General features: G+C 32.0%; 1 protein-coding gene across 1 annotated transcript in view; it reads right to left on the bottom strand.

Moving 5' to 3' along the window:
- LOC111708872 (tyramine receptor tyra-2) overlaps positions 1–20,261 on the bottom strand; it is a 30,104-nt gene extending 9,843 nt beyond the window's left edge. The window contains exons 1-9 of the mRNA XM_023482378.1: positions 19,234–20,261; positions 15,785–15,928; positions 8,412–8,498; positions 8,281–8,344; positions 7,218–7,295; positions 7,073–7,143; positions 5,976–6,015; positions 5,423–5,501; positions 717–803 (exon numbers count right to left, since the gene is read on the bottom strand). Coding sequence (XP_023338146.1) covers positions 717–803; positions 5,423–5,501; positions 5,976–6,015; positions 7,073–7,143; positions 7,218–7,295; positions 8,281–8,344; positions 8,412–8,498; positions 15,785–15,927 — 649 coding nt within the window. The 5' untranslated portion in view covers position 15,928; positions 19,234–20,261. The remainder of the gene's footprint in view (positions 1–716; positions 804–5,422; positions 5,502–5,975; positions 6,016–7,072; positions 7,144–7,217; positions 7,296–8,280; positions 8,345–8,411; positions 8,499–15,784; positions 15,929–19,233) is intronic.
- Between the last annotated feature and the right edge of the window lie 2,134 nt (positions 20,262–22,395).

The following is a 22,395-nucleotide window of genomic DNA, read 5'->3' on the forward strand; positions in this document are numbered from 1 at the left end:
CTACTCATTCTACCCATTCTACCCATTCTACTCATTCTACTCATTCTACCCATCCTACTCATTCTACCCATTCTACCCATTCTACTCATTCTACCCATTCTACTCATCCTACCCATCCTACTCATTCTACTCATTCTACTCATTCTACCCATTCTACCCATTCTACCAAGCATTATAATACTACTCATCCTTCTCATCCTACTCATTCTACCTAGCATTCTAATACTGCTCATCCTACCAATCCTATCTAGCATTCTAATACTGCTCACTCTACCAATCCTACCTAGCATTCTAATACTGCTCATCCTACCAATCCTACCTAGTATTCTAATACTGCTCACCCTACCAATCCTACCTAGCATTCTAATACTGCTCACCCTACCAATCTTACCTAGCATTCTTATACTGCGCATCCTACCCATCCTACCCATCATACTCATCCTACCCATAACACCGTCTACTTACCATCCTGCAATCCTACTATCCTATTATCCTACTATCCTACTATCCTACTATCCTACTATTCAACTATTCAACTATCCTACTATCCTGCTATCCTACTATCCTAATATCTTACTATCCTACTATCTTACTATCCTACTATCCTACTATCCTACTATCCTACTATCTTAATATCCTACTATCCTACTATCCTGCTATCATACTATCCTACTATCCTACTATCCTACCAATCTACCATCCTACTATCCTACTACCTGAAGCTGAGTACACTATATATCCCTGTTCCTCTGTAAGTTGGCAAGGAGTCTCGTCTGTAAACTCCTCTGGCCAGTCGTTCCAACCTAAAAAAAATGCAATAATATAAAAAAATAAAAAATATGCCATGGATGGAAAAAACAACCATGGGCAAAAGGACTGTTAAAGAGAAGTGAAATTGGCTCTAGGCTGCAGGTGCTGAATCCAAATATTGAATTTAGATTTGATCAATAAAACTCACGGATTTCATAAAAATAAAATTGATGTAATGGCATTCTTAATCAGTTGCACTCAAGTGAAAAGTTGAGAAGATCGATTTATGGATAGAAAATGTCGTCTTTGTTATTAAAATCCACAAAATTGGATTGAATATTTTAAAAAGTTAAACTCGCATCCTATCAAGATAAAAGTATTATGTTACTTACAATTGAACGACACGAATAAAATTCTAAATACATGTTAAATGTCAAATTTTAGAAGAAAGTATGTAGTAAATGCGCGATCTTGTTAGCTATCAGTGTCAATACGGACACTTGCAATCAATTGATCAATGTCTCAAACAGGACACGATCCACACGGCTTCAATCTCATGAACTATCAACGCCACTGGCTATGCCATAGCTATGACATAGCTATGTCAACCCGACAATAGCAATCAATTGATCAATGTATCAAACAGGACACAATCCACATGGCTATAATCCCATGAACTGGGCGTGATCTTGTTAGCTATGTCAACCCGAAAATAGCAATCAATTCATCAATGTCTAAATCAAGACACGATTTCAATTCGCATGTTTCAACGAAAACCAAATCACTCTCAACACTGTAATCAAAGTGGAGTTTCTATATTAACTAATGTATTTGAGGTTTTATGTGTTACAAGTTAAAGGTAATAGAGGTTACAATTCCTTTGTTGTTATCTATATCACATGATTAAGACAATCATGTTCCGTATTTATAAGATTAGCGAACAAAGATATAACGTAGTTAAGCTATCTTCACACATGTTTACAGCCTAGTTTAAGTTTAATGTACCTATTTAAAGAATTAACATAGATAGATATAAGCAAAGTTAAGCTAATCACAATGCATGTTTTAATTATATTACATAGCTCTGTTAACACAAATTCGAAAATATAAGGAAGACGATTTTTCCGACTCAAATGCCGTAGCCTTTTCTCAAGATGCGTGTGTACACAAGATCCATTTCCGCCATGAAGTACACACATGTAACCCTTGCTCCTTCTTTCCCCGCCTCACCCCTCTATAACACATCCCGGTCAGTCAGGTTAGGAGAGTTGGGCTGGTAACAGCTCTGACACAGGGAGCCTCTTGACTCCTTTTGCTGACGATGCAGATACTGAGCTGGCAGCAGGCGTGCTTATACCTCTGAGCTCCCTATAAACTTCTTGAGAAGCTTACTTAGGAAACTTGTGCACGGCTCTGACCGAAGTTTCCGCTATCTCGAGTTGCATTGCCTTGGTTCCATTGATAAGCCCTGTTATCTCAGTTCCTGTTGATCTGCTCCACCAACATGAAGCTCTAGAACACTCCCATGAAGTACCATCAAATATCCATCATTAATTCCTTTGTTAATTTCTAAATCAACCAATTTTAACTCCGCCTTAAATGCAAATATTTCAAAACACTCGTTTTTTTAAAATAAATGTTAGAAATATCCATTTTAGATCTCTTTATTTTATTATAGTGACTTTTAAAGTCAACATTTTGAAATATGGAAATCTAGGCGAGTTATATCTTGGTTGGTTGGATTTTAAAGTTTCGAATTTGTTTTAATCTTTGTTAAATTAAAATCCCTTTTTAATTTAACCCCAGTAGGGGGTAATGTTAATACAAATTCGAAAATATAAGGAAGACGATTTTTCGGACTCAAATGCCGTAGCCTTTTCTCAAGATGCGTGTGTACACAAGATCCATTTCCGCCATGAAGTACACACATGTAACCCTTGCTCCTTCTTTCCCCGCCTCACCCCTCTATAACACATCCCGGTCAGTCAGGTTAGGAGAGTTGGGCTGGTAACAGCTCCGACACAGGGAGCCTCTTGACTCCTTCATGCTGACGATGCAGATACTGAGCTGGCAGCAGGCGTGCTTATACCTCTGAGCTCCCTATTAACTTCTTGAGAAGCTTACTTAGGAAACTTGTGCAGGGCTCTGACCGAAGTTTCCGCTATCTCGAGTTGCATTGCCTTAGTTCCATTGATAAGCCCTGTTATCTCAGTTCCTGTCGATCTGCTCCACCAACATGAAGCTCTACAACACTCCCATGAAGTACCATCAAATATCCATCATTAATTCCTTTGTTAATTTCTAAATCAACCAATTTTAACTCCGCCTTAAATGCAAATATTTCAAAACACTCGTTTTTTAAAATAAATGTTAGAAATATCCATTTTAGATCTCTTTATTTTATTATAGTGACATTTAAAGTCAACAAGCTCATGTTTCATATATCTAGGTATGTTCATGTTAACAAATATGGGGATTGCTGTATTTGCAACAAGAATAATGCATTTAAACTAGACTAAAATTATCAAAGTATCAATTTTTTCTTCTGAAATAAGCCAGAAAAGCATTCTTTAAAGCTAAGTTAGTTAAACCTCTCAGTCATGAAGATAAACCTTTTTTATACTTTTACGACATGTTGCAGACAGTGTTCATATCTCTTGACAAAGGAATTGAGTCTTTGTCACAAACTCTGATTTTCTAAAACCTATATCTTTGCAATCCGATTTCGTAGACGTTAGATATTTCAAACTATGAATTCTGTTAGATCGAATAGCCAAAGTTTGAATTATCAAGGGTTTCCACCATTAGGTTGCCAAGATATAAGGATAAGAAAATTTGAGTTTGTGGCAAAAACTCAATTCCTTTGTTTAAAAATACAATTTATTTACTAATTTATTTTAAACTTTTGATTTTTTTTGGCTTAGAATTTTTTTTTAAATTAAACCAGTGGGTTATTCTGGCACGTTTTCCTTATCTGCATGGTTTTCTATACAGTGTATGTTGCATGAATATTTCATCTGTTGAGTAAACATGAAATTTGCTATCTTAAAGGTTTATTATATAATGACATATATTTAAGTATAATATATAGATATATTTTCTGCCATCTTACAGCTGTTAATTAAATATTGGCATTTATTTAAGTACAATATATGTATATTCTTGCCATCTTACAGGTCGGAAAAAAATGGTCACTGCTTAGCACTGATTAGCACTGATTAGCATTGCTTAGCACTGCTGAGCATTGCTTAGCACTGCTTAGCAATGCTTAGCACTGCTTAGCAATGCTTAGCACTGCTTAGCATTGCTTAGCACTGCTTAGCATTGCTTAGCACTGCTTTGCTTAGCACTGCTTAGCATTGCTTAGCACTGCTTAGCATTGCTTAGAACTGCTTAGCATTGCTTAGAACTGCTTAGCATTGCTTAGCACTGCTTAGCATTGCTTAGCCCTGTTTAACAATGTCAGAATTGAAAAGTGATAAATAGTATAAAAAGGCTTTGGCTGACAGTGGCTGTTTCAACAATTAAATTCTGATCCTTGTGAGGTTTATCTCAGACAAAACTTGTACATGGTGGTTGAAACTGACAACTTAAATGCTTGCTTAACTACCCAAACAAACAAGTAGATTTTTCTAAGAGTAAGAATTAATTTCTCTCCAAACAGTAAAGGATAGTTAAGAAAAATCTAATTAGGCTTGTATTAAAGGAAATGTAATTTGAGATGCATGCCGGGAGCAAAATCTGGATCCAGCGAGGTAAAATTCCTCACATCCCATGTGATTAACTTGATAATCAGTTTTATGTATATTTTCTATTTTACTTCTTAAGTTTTTTTTTTACATTTTCTCTCTCTTGTCCTGCCTCTAAATGAATTTTAGCTAGTCAGGAAATAAAAAATACTCGTAAATGTGAGAATTCTCAATAAAACTGCGATATCAGCGACTTTATAATAGTTAATGTTTGATATTGTACGGCAAGCAAATGGTTGCAGATAAAACCAACCATGAAACTGAACATTTTTATTGAGAAACATAGAAACCTAGTTTGTAATATTGTACTTTACTACTTGCTGGGTTGTTCACACTGATTTAATATTTCGGTCCTTCAGTCTCAGCAAGCTGTGACTATGAATAACATTTGACCTATTAATAATAAATTTTTTCTCGTTTTCTTCCTTATCCTTTTTATTGGCGGATGCGTCTAAATGAAAAAGTATAAGACAGCTCTTTATCTTTACAGATTATTATTAAAATAGATCAAAACTAAAATTATATTAAATTGAATAAACCTAATGTATCTAGCAATGGTTAGTATAGGGTTTGTTATACAAGCTAGGCTAATAAAGCCCAAAACGTCTTTATATTGACCATCGCGGAAAAAATATAAACAATTTTTAAAAAGGCGAAAATTGGCAAATATTTTGAAGAATATTTGCCCAAATCAAAAGCACAAGTCTTATCAAAGGATTTTACTTCAACATAGTTTTAAGCCTAAAAAAATAATTATAAAAAACTTAATGCAGTTTTTGCTATTATGATTAAATTTTGAAGTTTTATTGTAAACATTAAACAAACTGAAATAACTGAGCGTTGAATCAAATATCTACGCTCTGCTACCTGTGTGCAGTACATTAATGGTCGATAAAACCGGTTTAATTAAAGACGACAAATACCTATTAGCGGGGGCAGGCAGATGAGGCAGGAGATTAACCAAACCCAACATATCATCTTACTCACACTCCAGACAGTTCTCTGGATTGAAAATGTAAACTCTTCATGTTAATTTCTTGACTAGAACACTCTAATTTCTTTAATTATAGTTGTGTGTGTGCGAAAGAAAATGAGTCTTTGCCAAACTCTGATTTTCTAACCTCTGAATAAAAATCTTTATGGCTTACACCATCAGGTTGCAAAGAAATAGGGATTATAAAATTTTAGTTGCAAAAACCCAATTCCTTTACAACAAAAAAGAACATCTGTAAACAAAATAATTCATTTGGGGAAAAAGCTTTTTTGAAATATTTGATTATTCTTAAAGATTTTTTATTTTGTCTATAAATTAACGTTTTTGAAGGAACCTTTGTTTTTAAACAATGAATCTGTCACCATTGAGAAATGATTCATAAAAAAATTTTGCATTAAATGCACATTCAGCGTTAAAATTAAACCAACAGTATCTAATCTAAGAAATTTTTTTCTTGTTTTCATTTCTTGTTTATCATTTTCCTTGGTCGCGTAGTTGATTGGATCATGAATAGCTCTATACCTGGAAAAAAAGTTCTTGCAGAAAATATAAAATATTGAATTTTCTACATTAAAACCTGAAAAATATTGTCACTGAAAACTAAGTTAACTTAATATTAGATTGAAATCATAACTTCTCTTTTAAAATGGCTGTAGAAAAAACACAAATGTTTTGCACCTCTAATATGTAACCAAATAAATTTGCTTTTCTCCTACTTGTTCGTTAAATCAAAATCGAGAATTTTGTACAATAAAACCTACGTTTAATTTGAGCAATTTATGTGTTGATGGATTCTATCATGAAATATTTACTGCATGAAATGATAGATATATTATGTAGCGAGTAATAATTAAAATTTTCCATAGTTTTTGTAAAATGAAAATAATTGGCTTGCATTTTTTGTTATATCTCATCTAATGTTTAAAGAATTTTTATAAATTTTGGAAAACAATAGAATAAACATTTCCCAACAATTTTACAAAAACTTATATTTTTTAATAAAAAATTTGGTTTCACAAATTTTTTTCAACGTTTTAAAAATATTTTAAAATTTTTTATTCCATTTTATTTTTTTTGTGCCTAAAATCCGAACAATACAAAAATTTTGAAAATGTTGTCCAAAACATCGATAATACGACTAATAAATTTATATATAACTCTAAAGTATTAAGAAAGACAATGAGTTAAAAGATTTGGTTGATTTGATCATTCTGAGTTGAACAATAAAAAATGGAGAGAAATAACTTCATGAAAAGAAATTGAGTTTTTGAAATTTAATAAACCCTATATTTTTGGAACCAGATGATGTGAATCTTTAATATTTCAAACGACTATTTGATCTAGAAGAATTCATAGTTTATAACATCATAGGTCTACAACATCTGGTTGAAAAGATAAATGGGCTAGAAAATCAGAGTTTGAGGGAAAAACTCAGTTCCTTATTTTAAAACTAATTTTACATGTAAATTGAGTCAATAATAAATTAATAAATTAGTATAAAATAAAATTTAGAAAAATTTCTATTTCGCCGAAAGCTGGTGAGAAAAACTCTAAAATAAAATTAAATAATCGTCTTAACCTGTCCACAGCTATTGCACAGAGATTAAGGATAGACGCAGTACAACAGAGAACATCAGAGGTCAACCAGACCTACAACAGTTTTATTAATAGATAACATTCACAAAGTTTAGATAACTCTATATTAGATTCGATATTATTGATACCTTACAAAGCACACTTCCAAAGATCCATTTCCCCAGAATAGAATACGCTACGTTGAAGGGCATCACAGCTAGTGCAACCTGAAATTCCAAATATTTAAATTACTCCTGAGAAATAATCATTGGATATCTGCTCTTCAATATAACTATTGGATATCTGCTCTTAAATATAACTATTGGATATCTGCTCTTCAATATAACTATTGGATACCTACTCTTCAATATTACTATTGGATATCTGCTCTTCAATATAACTATTGGATACCTGCTCTTCAATATAACTACTGGATATCTGCTCTTCAATATAACTATTGGATATCTGCTCTTCAATATAACTATTGGATACCTGCTCTTCAATATAATCATTGGATACCTGCTCTTCAATATAACTATTGGATACCTGCTCTTTGATATAACTATTGGATACCTGCTCTTCAATATACCCATTGGATACCTGCTCTTCAATATAACTATTGGATACCTGCTCTTCAATATAATCATTGGATACCTGCTCTTCAATATAACTATTGGATACCTGCTCTTTAATATAACTATTGGATACCTGCTCTTCAATATAACTATTTGATACCTGCTCTTCAACTATTGGATATCTGCTCTTCAATATAACTATTGGATACCTGCTCTTCATTATAACTATTGGATACCTGCTCTTCAATATAACTATTGGATATCTGCTCTTCAATATAACTATTGGATATCTGCTCTTCAATATAATTATTGGATACCTGCTCTTCAATATAACTATTGGATACCTGCTCTTAAAGATAACTATTGGATACCTGCTCTTCAATATTACTATTGGATATCTCATCTTCAATATAACTATTAGATATCTGCTCTTCAATATAACTATTGGATATCTGATCTTCAATATAACAATTGGATATCTGCTCTTTAATATAAATATTGGATATCTGATCTTCAATATAACTTTTGGATATCTGATCTTCTATATAACAATTGGATATCTGTTTTTCAGAAAACAAGAAAAGAAAACTTATCGTAAACTGTAATAAACTTACTGAATAAGAACTGCTTGACTTACCGTAAGGTCTGCTACTGCTAGGGAAACGATGAAGTAGTTTGAAACATTTTGCAGTGGTGGATGCCTTAACAATTACAAAGTTTTACAAATTTATTCGTCAAGTGATGAATATAAAAAGATAAATTTAAAACCTGAATACTGATAATATCACCAAGATATTTCCAATGATTGTGATAATAATGATGATACCCAACACTCCAATAGTTGCAACTGCCTCCCTAAAAATAAAAGATATTTTAAACCTGTTTGTATTGAAATAAGTCGTATTTGAATCGTATATCAACGAAACAAATGTGAGAATACAAAAAAATGTAGTTCATGCAAATGAAGAAAAATAATTATCATTATTATTATTATTAATTCCTAATAAATTGATTATAAATATCTCTCTTATATTTCCCCCGGTATCATATGCATTCTTGCTGGATCTAGTTTCTTGGTTCATTCATAGTCTTATTCCTATTAATATTCTCAATATACATATTTTAATATTATCAGCATCGTAGTTTAGTCTAAACAACAAACAGTTCAGTAGAAGGATTTATTTTTTGATTTTTCAAATAAAGGATTTGAGTTTTTGCCACAAACTGAAATGTTCTAATCCCTATATCTCTGCAACCGGTTGGTGTAAACCTTTGATATTTCAACCTTGGATTATTTAATCTAATATATTTCATAGTTTGAAATATCAAAGGTCTACTGCACTGGGTTGAAAAGATATAGGGATTGGAAAACCAGAGTTTGTTACAAAGAATCAATTCCTTTCTTTAAAATATTTTAGGTTTAGTAATCACACGCTTTACTCCAACAGCTCCAACAACAATAAACATATACTCGATTCATACTTCAACAATATAAACACAATATCAATATACACTAAACTATAAACAATAAACATATGCTTGATTCATACTTCAACAATATAAACACAATATCAATATACACTAAACTATAAACAATAAACATATACTTGATTCATACTTCAACAATATAAACACAATATCAACATACGCTAAACTATAAACATATATACTTGATTCATACTTCAACAATATAAACACAATATCAATATACACTAAACTATATGTAGATATAGACTTAAATATACACAGCAAATCTAAACCGGAATTTACACTTGGAATATTCCTAGACTTACAGAAAGCGTTTGATTGTTGTGCTTTAGATATACTTTTAAAAAAAATAATTAATTATGGTTTCGAAAATGATGCCATAGCACCCATGGTTTATACATTATCTTGTTAACAGAACTCAATATGTTTGTAAAAATGGTGTTTTAATTATAGCATGTGGTGTTCCTCAAGAAAGTGTTCTAGGGCTCCCGCTGTTTCTTCTGTACATGAACGATTTGCCCCTCGCAACAACTTTTTTACCAGCCTCTTTGTAGATGATACTAGTTTTTAAAGTCATCTCCTGATATTGCAAGCCTAATACTTGATGCAAACACTGAACTATAAAAAAAAGCAGTAAAATGGTTTCAAACAAATCGTTTGACACTAAATGTCTCCAAAACAAAGTATATAGTATTTAGATAAGAAAATATGCACTTTGACCTCAAGAGGAAATGAGATACCTGAAAGGATTGGTAATGACTGTGTGAACAAATATTTCAAATTTGTTGGACTTAAACTTGACGAATTTTTAAACTGGGATTTTCAAATTGAACATATCTCGACAAAAAATTGTTAGCTCAATCTTTGCTTTGTCTCAAATTAAGAATATCTTTGTCTCAAATTAAGAATATCTTACCATTAAACATTCTTCTACTTGTTTATATCTCTCTTGTACGGGTTCATATTGAATATGGAATTCTTACTTGGGGAGAGGTTAAAAACTCTATTTACAAAAAAAGGCAATCAGAGCGGCTAATAATACTACTTTCAAGGCACATTCAAATCCATTATTTTCAAAACTAAAAGTTCTTAATCTTGATGATACATACAAACTTAGTGTTCTGACATTTATGCATGAATACTTTTATGATAACCTTCCCTCTTCCTTCCAAAATATGTTTAAGTCTCAAACCCCCTTTCAAAATATTTTTTACATTTAATGGAAAACGCCAAAACAAAATCATATAAATTAGAACGATTTTTAAACAAAAATCTAGAAAGCATTCCGTCCGCATGTTTCCTAAATTGTGGAATGCAATTGAAATTGACCTTAAAGAAACTAAATCTGCAAAAATATTCAAACAAAGAGTAATCAATATTTATCTGAGAATTATGAGAGGTTTAAATGCGAAAAACCTAGTTGCATATCATCTTATAGATCTTATATAAAAAAAACTGAAACCTTATTTGCATATTTGTGCTTGTGTATACACCATCCTGTACATCCCGTATTTAATTTGTTTCAACATTAATGCCTCTGATCTCACCCTACCACAGATTACCTGACAATCTCCTACCTGACAATCAACTCCTTACCTATCCAAAAACATAATTTGATGTGTGTAACCAATTATATTCATTATCGTTAACTAACAACCTACCCTGGTTAGGCGGGTCCAAACTGCATAGTAAATTGTGATTGCTTATTTATAATAGCTCATGCTTTGTAGGTGAATAAAAATATGAATGAATGACAACAACCTATACTTAACTCCAACTACAATATACACTGTAACAACAACCTATACTCAACTCCAACAACAATATACACTGTAACAACAACCTATACTCAACTCCAACAACAATATACACTGTAACAACAACCTATACTCAACTCCAACAACAATATGCACTATAACAACAACCTATCCTTATATATATCTACATATTTTATTCAGTGCAAATCACGTGACCCTCATTTGTAGAATAGCGTGTTCGGTTCACTGTATCTTTTAAACCTTTGATTGTTCAACGATAACGATCCTTTTAGGTTGTTTCCAGAAACTCTTGTAAGTGTTGAACACATTGTTGATTTATATTTAAAAATATATATATTACTTTCTTTGTCGCAGGAATTGAATATATACGTTCTGGAGTTTCGAGGAATATGGGTAATGCCAGATAAACACCCTCGGTCTCAGATAAACACCCTCGGTCTCAGATAAACACCCTCGGTCTCAGATGAACAGTCACCCTCGGTCTCAGATAAACGTTTGAAGGATACCGTTGTAAATCGTGCATTCTACTTTTTGCATGGAGGGTCACTTGAAGTTACGCTTACAGTCCCTTTAAGTTATATAATTATAATCTATATCTATCTGCTCTATAATCTATATCTATCTGCTCTATAATCTATATCTATCTTATCTATAATCTATATCTATCTGCTCTATAATCTATATCTATCTGCTCTGTGTTAATGTTTGAAATGATAAAACTTCTATAGATATATCTTAATTGCTCAAATAAAATCATTATTCAAATTACTTTCTGCTGTTTAAGAAGAGAGGAGAGTGGTTCAATTTAGTTTTTTAAATAGCTTAATGATACGGAGATATGTTTTAAATTTTTATAATTTCTCGGAATAATTAGTTTAATGTACTTTTTATCGTGTTTTAATCCTCTCTTTTCTAGTAATATCCAATGTAATAATATTTTCAAAATAAATTTTTTAAATTCCGGAAAACTGTAGAATTTTTTCTTTTGTATAAGTTTAAGAAGAATGTTTTATCACATAGGAATTTGTTACTTGAAATCACAATTAACTCTATAAGGCCAAACTAACCAGAGCTAAAATTTTAAAATTGATCTCTACACAGCTTTGTTAGTTGAGAATAATCATTGATAGTTCTTAAACTGTCCTAATAGAAAAATAGTAAAATATAATTGTAAATAAAATTTCCTTTTTTAGTTTTATTATTTCAGTCAAAGTTATATCTTCCCCACTGTGCAGTGTGCTTGAACTAGACTGAAGGAGAGTTTAAGTTATATCTTCCCCACTGTGCAGTGTGCTTGAACTAGACTGAAGGAGAGTTTAATTTATATCTTCCCCACTGTGCAGTGTGCTTGAACTGGACTGAAGGAGAGTTTAAGTTATATCTTCCCCACTGTGCAGTGTGCATGAACTAGACAGAGGGAGATTTTAAGTTATATCTTCCCCACTGTGCAGTGTGCATGAACTAGACAGAGGGAGAGTTTAAGTTATATCTTCCCCACTGTGCAGTGTGCATGAACTAGACAGAAGGAGAGTTTAAGTTATATCTTCCCCACTGTGCACTGTGCTTGAACTAGACAGAAGGAGAGTTTAAGTTATATCTTCCCCACTGTGCAGTGTGCTTGAACTAGAATGAAGGAGAGTTTAAGTTTTTCTAGCTGTGTACCTGATACTAGCTGTGTACCTGAGATTATAGAAAACTCGCCTGTACAATTGGATTAATCGGTACATAATATTATATTATAAAGATACAACTGCATATGAACCTGGAGATACTACAAAATATCTGTATAAGAACCTGAGAACCGTTCATTTATGTGTAATATACACCAATATTATTGTGTACGCACATTATTACCTGAATATTTCAACTATCTTGTTGCAGGAGTTAATTGTCAATCAAAATATTTAAAAATTTCTCATTTATTACAAGGTTACGCCTGCATACCAGTGAGACCCGGAAACCTTTCTATCATGTTCTTAGCGAGATCCAGAGGAGAGGAAACCTGACCACTTACACTCTACTTCAAACCATTCCGGTAAACTTAGAATTCCAACGGGAAATTGTTTGGTTCTCAATTATATAATTCGGTTCAACTTTTTCTAGGTACAAGCACTTCTTGTGATGTGCAAATTGAAACTCAGAAGAACCTGCTCCGATAATAAGCTTGGTCCGATAAAACGGAAGTAATAATCCCAGGAACTAATGCAATATGTAAACGAAAAAGGTCTTTCTTATTTCCTCAAGTTAAAATCTGCTCTAATTCCGGCAAAATCCTTGTTTAATAAAAGTAAAAAAAAATTTTTTTCCCCCTCTGCTGCTATGATTTGTTTTAAATTAATAATTAATTTTAATACATATTGGTGCTAAACGATGAATATCATTGCTTATAGTACCAAGGTATATGAACCTGGAACCCGTTGAGATACTTTGGAAGAACGGAGTTATGTTTGATCCTGGAGATATGTGTATTGCTGTATCCTGTACATCTGAATAACTTCATACATATATTATTACCCTATGTGTGTACCTGAGACTGTAGAAAACTCGCCTGTACAATTGGATCAATCCGTACATAACACGATATTATAAAGATACAACTGCATATGAACCTGGAGATACTACAAAATATCTGTACAAGAACTTGAGAACCGTTCACTTTGTATCTTTATCTTTTAAAGAGATGAACTGGGCCGTAGAAGCCGGAAATATCTTATATATATGAACGCTGCAATACAAAGTTTTTTCAAAGACGTCTCACACCGAATAACTTAGCACCCATACAAATTCATAAAATTGTAACATACGACTTAGACCGTAAAAAATCCATTTAATTTCAAACAAATCATTCAGATATTACAACCTATAGTCATCGATTATCTTTCGCCACATTCGTATATGGTTTATATTTGATCTTTTTAGAAAACGTTTTAAATGATTTCGAAAAATGTGAGTGGTCCGCGGCATTCCTAGATAGTTGCGCAAGCCGCAAGTGAAATAATCAAATTCAAAACAAATTAATTAAAAAAATATTATAAAATATAAACTATATACAAATGTGGCGAAAGATAATCGATGACTATAGGTTGTAATATCTGAATGATTTGTTTGAAATTAAATTGATTTTTTTACGGTCTAAGTCGTATGTCGCAATTTTCTGAATTTGTATGGACGGTAAGTTATTCGGTATGAGACGTCTTTAACAAGTTTCTCCTTATAGACGCAACAGATAGAAGTAAGACTAGTAGCGATCAAAAGCGCTTTTTTATCGCATTATGCCTATACCCCCTTTCATTTTTCGCGAACACTCCCTTTAAAGAGATGAAAATAAGACTGAAAATATTCTGATACATACAGCATGCACTCCGTTGTAGTTAGTTCAAAATGGCCCCCCCTGGAAGCCTTGTTATACAAATGTAAGTAAAAAATTAATAAAAACTCTCTGCTGAATGGTTAGAGAGAAGTTATAAAGAAAAGATTGATTACATTTAATAATAATTTATTGTTCGATATATATTACTTACATGATTTTTTTATCTTTTCTTACTGATTAAGATGAAAATAATATAAATATAAGAAAATCAATGTCAATATCACTATTTAGATTATTTTCTATAGTATATTCAGATCCTTCATTGCCATTGAATAAAACAACATATATCTTCTCTTTTGCTATTCCCAACTTTCAAGGTCAACATTTTTAATTGTTCAGACTTATCCTTTTTAGGACCTAATCCTCAGTTTATTACTAACACTATATATTTTGAAAAAAAAGAAGATAAATCGTGAATACAATGAGAGCCAGAAAACTACTTATATAAATGTCGTCTTTGTTAAGGATACCGTAATTTGAATTGTTGCAACTAATAAATCTTGAATTTTTTCTTGTAGAAATAGTATAGTTTCAAATTAGAAAATCTTTAGAGATATTTTATAAGATAAAGAAAAAAGAATGCGCTTATAACTCTGGTTACATCACTGTCTAACATATATTCATGTCTACTATGTACTAAATTCTTTATTGGAAACCAATGCTAGGAAGAAACTTGTAAATCATAAATCTGTAGCTTAGACGGTTTCTCCTTCTCAACTGCTTAACCTTAGAGAATTAAATATCTTTTTGAATCATTTTAAAATCCTTCATTTCAAAGTTTTCGATGCCATAGCCCCAAAAGTATGAAATATTTTTGTAAAAACACAAATAATTTCGGTAACAATTGTGATTTATACCTCTATTAACCTTAGACCGAGCTTAATTACTTTCTTATCTAAGACCTCCTGATTTGGGCAAAAAAGGACCTCATACGAACTCGTCAATTTGACCTTCAGAGGTTTTGCTTTTAAAACTAGGAACCGCATTGCTTCGTACCCCCTTTTTTTCTTGATATTTAATTTATAAATTTTTACAAATCCGTTATCTATATATTGAGATCCTAAGTTGAGTTAATCTACTTTTATGTGGTAAAATAGCTAAAATTTACGACCAAGCGCGCGGGCAACGCTAGTATCAAGTAAAGAGTTGACAAGATGATTATATTGCGGAATAAGAAAATATTATTTAAACTAAAAACAATTCAGAGCTATGACGTTGTTTTTAGAGAGAATAAAACACCAACCGTGATACCATGAATTATTTCGTATTTTTCAAAATAATTCTCTTTTATCAGGTTTCAGCGTCATAATTCTCTTTTAGTTTTTGTTTGAAATCCATCTACAAAAAATTTTTATCGTTTATTTATTTGGTTTCTTCTCTTTTATTCATATTTTTTTTAATAGAAATCCTAAATTTTACAAGACCTGAAGCGGGTCAATATAAAATCATCATGAAAAATATTATCGCTGACTTCATATATTTCTCCCAAATTTGCTGATACATACCATTCTTCAACAGCGAGGTATGTTCCAAATAACGGAGAGAAATATCCTAGATTTGGTTCGTTCCATCCTTCTCCCGTGCTGTTCATCCTACTACCATGAGAACTGTTCTGGTCCAAGCTCCAGGTTATCCAGACATCCTCCATCCTAGAGCAAACAATAAAACACAAGTTTTATGATTGATCTGCTGTTTTTTCAAGATCAATCCTTCAATCAACTCATGGGAATATTTCCAGAGATAATATTTTCCTCCTTTAACCAAAACAGAATAAAATTTTGATTTATGAATTTTTACAAACCTTGGAATTTTTCTTAGAAAGTAATTTGACCAGAGCTGGGAACTTTTGTATTGAGGAATTTAAGATAAATGCTTGATCTCGATCTACAGATTAATTTAATCTTTATTTGATATCCTGTGAAGATTCCAATTCTAAGCTGCAGCATTTCCTCGGCAGTGTAATTGGTACTGTTATCAATAGGGATAAAATTCACAAAAATCGACAATAATCTGAGAGCGGTAAAATCAATGCCCAAGGCGTTGCGACACTTCAAAGTTGACCCTGTCTTTAAAATTGATGAGACTTTTTATATGCCCCCCCCCCCACGCTGTTTCGAGTTAAATATGTACGTGTAAAAAATTTACAAATTCTCTTTAACCAATGGCTGAAGTGAATACTTTCTGATACTCTGTTGAATGAAATTGAACCACAGTTTAAAGACATTATGTAAATTTAAGATATTCCGGTAATCTTTTTAGAAATAAATTTTCCGCACTCTGCACTCGATCATATTCAAGCAAGAAGGTAGAAAATGAAACTAAGGAATCTAAAGATAAAAGAAGGAAACACCTCGAAACTTAACAATGTTTGTGAGAGAAATAAGAAAATCTAAAAAGATGAATCTTTTTGTCAACCAATGCATCTAGAATGAAAATGAAATAAAAGAAATTGTCTCCTGTTATATGGCTTTATTTTGTTAAAATAGAAATATAAAATATTTACATCTTGATCTTTAAACGTCTGTTTTGAGAAACAATGGCGTAGTGTTTTTAATGTAGAATTTGCATCACGCTTCCTTTTTTACTTCGTTTGGGAAAAGTCCAGAGGTCAACCTGATGTCGTTAACTTCGATATTTCACACTTTATGAAATCAATCGAATTTAAACATATCAAAGTTTTTCATCATAAGGTTGCATTGTATTGTATAGAACAAGGGAAAAGAAAAATAGAGTCTGAGGCGAAAATTAGTTCCCTTGTTTAAACTACGTTAAGAATATTTTTTACTTTAATATAGAATTAATCGATAAAAGATTAAATAAACAAAATCAACTGTTTTTAATAGAATTATTTAAAAATCGTTAAGACTTTTATCTTCTAGCAGAAAAAAAGCATATTTCATAACCCATGGTAGAAAAACACTAAGTTTGCTCCCAGAAAGTTGATCAAAGAGGAACGTCTATTCTACGTCTCACTTAAAATAACGTTGGCATCAGGGAGTAAGGAATAGAAGGGAGATATAAATGACTGGGTTCGCCCTACCATATGATTATACATGCTTTGCAGACGGGTACTCCATTTGTATAAGAAATATTTGTCTGATGTACAATTACCGCGTATATTATAACCTATTCTGGATATTTCATATACAAATGGAGTACCCGTCTGCAAAGCATGTATAATCATATGGTAGGGCGAACCCCGTCAGAAATATTTGTCTAATGTACAATTACCGCGTATACAATAACCTATTCTGGATATTTCATATACAAATGGAGTACCCGTCTGCAAAGCATGTATAATCATATGGTAGGGCGAACCCCGTCAGAAATATTTGTCTAATGTACAATTACCGCGTATACAATAACCTATTCTGGATATTTCATATACAAATGGAGTACCCGTCTGCAAAGCATGTATAATCATATGGTAGGGCGAACCCCGTCAGAAATATTTGTCTAATGTACAATTACCGCGTATTCAATAACCTATTCTGGATATTTCATATACAAATGGAGTACCCGTCTGCAAAGCATGTATAATCATATGGTAGGGCGAACCCCGTCAGAAATATTTGTCTAATGTACAATTACCGCGTATTCAATAACCTATTCTGGATATTTCATATACAAATGGAGTACCCGTCTGCAAAGCATGTATAATCATATGGTAGGGCGAACCCCGTCAGAAATATTTGTCTAATGTACAATTACCGCGTATACAATAACCTATTCTGGATATTTCATATACAAATGGAGTACCCGTCTGCAAAGCATGTATAATCATATGGTAGGGCGAACCCCGTCAGTTATATCTCCCTTCTATTCCTTACTCCCTGGTTAGCATCCAGTGCTTGATTACATTCCCCAGCGCAAGGAAAATTCTTTCAGGAAAGAGACATTCTTCCTCTTTCTAATTTAATACTAATTTCATGGCTTATTTTTGTTTACAGTGTTACAAACACAGGAGGAGACTTTAAAGATAACTGTAAGAAATATTATCGTTATTTTTTTCTTAAATTAATGGTTCCCTGTAGATTTAAAATCAATGGTTCCCTGTAGATTTTAAATTAATGGTTCCCTGTAGATTTTAAATTAATGGTTCCCTGTAGATTTTAAATTAATGGTTCCCTGTAGATTTTAAACTAATGGTTCCCTGAAGATTTTAAATTAATGGTTCCCTGTAGATTTAAATGTTTGATTTCTTTACCAAATCATTTCAAACATCTTTAAAACACCATATTAAAGACTAAAGACCAAAGACTAAAGACCTTATCTTCAGAATGAATTCAAGAGTTTGAGGTGGTCATTGTATATATATTATCTATTAACATACATAAATTTAAAATAGTTTTTTTTTCAAATTCCTGAACTGAATGTCATAAACAAATATTTAAATTTAAGATCAAATATATTTTCATTTTCTTTGTAGTAGTTTTATATTTCCTTTAGGTTTGATTATACTACTGGATTATCCACAAAGGATGAGACTTCAGAGATGACTTTACGGAATTTATTGATTTTTATTTCTTACATTCCAGGCTCCCTTTAGCTTTACACGTCTCATTAATCTTACCAAATCATAAAACTTAAGCCATTTAGAGACTATTTTCTAGGTACTACCACAAACCATATTTACTAATTGTCATATTTAAGGAGCTACAGGTCGTTATCAAAGTTTCATCCTAATTGTGGGAAAGCCTGTGTATACATGTACGGTGTACATTGTACAGTGTACACACATTATAGTATTATAAACCTATGAAAAGCTTTGCGTACAGTTCTCCTGCAACAAATATAAAAACTAGACCAATGAACTTTATATATTTCTTGCATTTTTAACACTATAGGCTTTCATGGCGCTTTGCGGTTTTTTAGTTGATACCTGTGAAAAGATCCAAATAGATAGAAAGCCGAATATAAAAAGAAGGCTACTTACATTTGTATTGGAAATTACCTTAAAATAAGTCAGTAATTAGGAACTGAACTATATATCCTCAATCACATCCTGGAACAACTGGTGTTTTTCTTGATCCGTGGCTTATCGTGTTATTTCCGGGAATCAGCTAGAACTTCCTGGAATTGGCTGGTATTTCCTGGAATTGGCTGGTATATCCTGGAATCAGCTAGTGTTTCATGGAATCAGCTTGTTTTCTTGGAATCGGCTAGAATATTCTGGAATCAGCTGGAGTATTCTGGAATCAGCTGGAATATCCTGGAATCAGCTGAAGTATCCTGGAATCAGCTGGAGTATCCTGGAATCAGCTGGTGTTTCCTATAATCAGCTGGAGTATCATAGAATCACCTATAATATCCTGGAATCAGCTGGAGTATCCTGAAATAAGCTTGAGTATCCTGGAATCAGCTTTATTATCCTGGAATCAGCTGAAGTATTCTGGAATCAGCTAGAATATCCTGGAATTAGCTGGAGTACCCTGGAATCAGCTGGAGTATCCTTGAATCAGCTGGAGTATCCTACAATCAGGTTTCCTGGAATCAGCTGGTTTTCTTGGAATCAGCTAGAATATTCTGTTGTTTCCTGTAATCAGCTTTAATGTCCCGGAATTAGAATCAGCTGGTGTTTCATGGAATCAGCTTGTTTTCTTGGAATCGGCTAGAATATTCTGGAATCAGCTGGAGCATTCTGGAATTAGCTGGAATATTCTGGAATCAGTTGAAGTATCCTGGAACCAGCTTTAATATCATGGAATCAACTGGAGTACCCTGAAATCAGCTGGAGTATCCTGAAATCATCTGGAGTATCTCGGAATCAGCTGGAATGTCCTGGAATCAGCTGGAGTATCCTGGAATCAGTTGGTGTTTCCTATAATCAGCTGGAGTATCCTGGAATCAGCTATAATATCCTGTTATCAGCTGGAGTATCGTAGAATTATCTGGAAAATCATGGAAATCTACAGTTATCAGTCAACAGAAATCAGTTGGTTTAATTCATAGTTGAATTACATTTTCCAGAAACTTCAGCATATTTCTGAAATGTAGAAAATTAATTTAAAACAGTGAAAAAGGCAATAAAATGTTAGCTGAACATTTTATTTAATCTGTAATCTGGAATGAACAGATTAAACCAAAAAACTTTCCCAATGATTGTATTTCGGAAGACACTATAGTAATTGATCTATATAGAAGATAGTAAACCAGACAGATAGTTTAAAGATACTAAGACTATCATCTTTAGAAATTCACACATTAAAAAAATTTAATTATATAATTTCATCAAATGATTCTCATAGTAATGTTAAGTTACTAATATAATTTTTAAAGCTTGTGGCTTTATCTAAAATCCACTAGTAGTAGAAATCCACCAGTTTCTTTCGACTGCGCCGTATTGCAAACAAATTGAGAAAGAATAAAAAAAGATATTTCAATCGACGTTGTGGATTGCTCCATGAAGGTTAATTTAAAAATGAACATTTTCTCTTCATGAAGCAGTTTTTTACCAATTAAAAGAGTAAATAAATGACAATGACATTTTTCTCTATTTCTCCTTTGATAAAACACACGTACAGCAAGGTCTGCATATTATATTATAGAAAGAAGGAAACATCGCAGTGCAGAGATTTTAGGATTTTATTTCAAGATATAACACTGCTAAATCTCACATATAATATTGCTAAGATTTAAATTTTATCTAGAGTCTTCAAAAAATCTTTCATCGATTTCAAAGTATTTTATGAGCCAAGAAAACAATCCCTTCTTCTAAACTTTAATGAAGGTTATAAAAAGACGCTTTTCTATGACAATCGAGAAAGTCTTAAAATGTGTTGTTTTTTTGACAGGTTAAGGAAAGTGTTTAAGTTTAAAACTACCCGCCACAAAATCTATTTTTCGAATCTTGCTATCCATAATATTATTAGCTAAGTTTAAAACTACCCGCCACAAAATCTATTTTTCGAATCTTGCTATCCATAATATTATTAGCTTTAAACCTTTATATACGGTTAAGGATCCATAATATTATTATCTTTAAACCTATATATATGGTAAGGTTCCATAATAATATTAGCTTTAAACCTATATATACGGTAAGGATCCATAATATCATTAGCTTGAAACCTTTATATACGGTTAAGGATTCATAATATTCTTATCTTTAAACCTATATATACGGTTAAGGATCCATAATATTCTTATCTTTAAACCTATATATGGCAAGGTTCCATAACATTTTCATCTTTAAACCTATATATATGGTTAAGGATCCAGAATATTCTTATCTTTAAACCTTTATATATGGTTAAGGATCCAGAATATTCTTATCTTTAAACCTATATATACGGGTAAGGATCCATAATATTATTACCTTTAAACCTTTATATACGGTTAAGGATTCATAATATTCTTATCTTTAAACCTATATATACGGGTAAGGATCCATAATATTATTATCTTTAAACCTTTATATACGGTAAGGATCCATAATATTATTACCTTTAAACCTTTATATACGGTAAGGATCCATAATATTCTTATCTTTAAACCTATATATACGGTAAGGTTCCATAATATTTTCATCTTTAAACCTATATATATGGTTAAGGATCCATAATATTCTTATCTTTAAACCTATATATAGGATTAAGGATTCGTAATATTCTTATCTTTAAACCTTTATATACGGTAAGGATCCATAATATTCTTATCTTTAAACCTATATATACGGTTAAGGATCCATAATATTCTTATCTTTAAACCTATATATACGGTAAGGTTCCATAATATTTTCATCTTTAAACCAAAATATATGTGTTAAGGATCCATAATATTCTTATCTTTAAACCTATATATAGGATTAAGGATTCGTAATATTCTTATCTTTAAACCTATATCTATGGGTAGCATTTCATTTCATTCTTATCTTTAAACCTATCTACGGGTAGGGTTCCTAATCCATCCATTGCACTTTTGGACAGATTTGTCAAAACCTTAAATCTTTTTGAGGATTGAATAAAATTCTCTGAATAGCAGCAAAATGATGATTTGATGATTTGACCCAACAAGGAATACCAATGTTGACAAGTAAATACATTTGCTTCTTCAAGATATATAAAAAGATTTTTTTTGAGAAAGATATCTTTAAAAATGACAGAGAGATCCGATT

The sequence above is a fragment of the Eurytemora carolleeae genome, unplaced genomic scaffold, assembly GCF_000591075.1.
Source record: "Eurytemora carolleeae unplaced genomic scaffold, Eaff_2.0 scaffold148, whole genome shotgun sequence".
NCBI lineage: Eukaryota > Metazoa > Arthropoda > Copepoda > Calanoida > Temoridae > Eurytemora > Eurytemora carolleeae.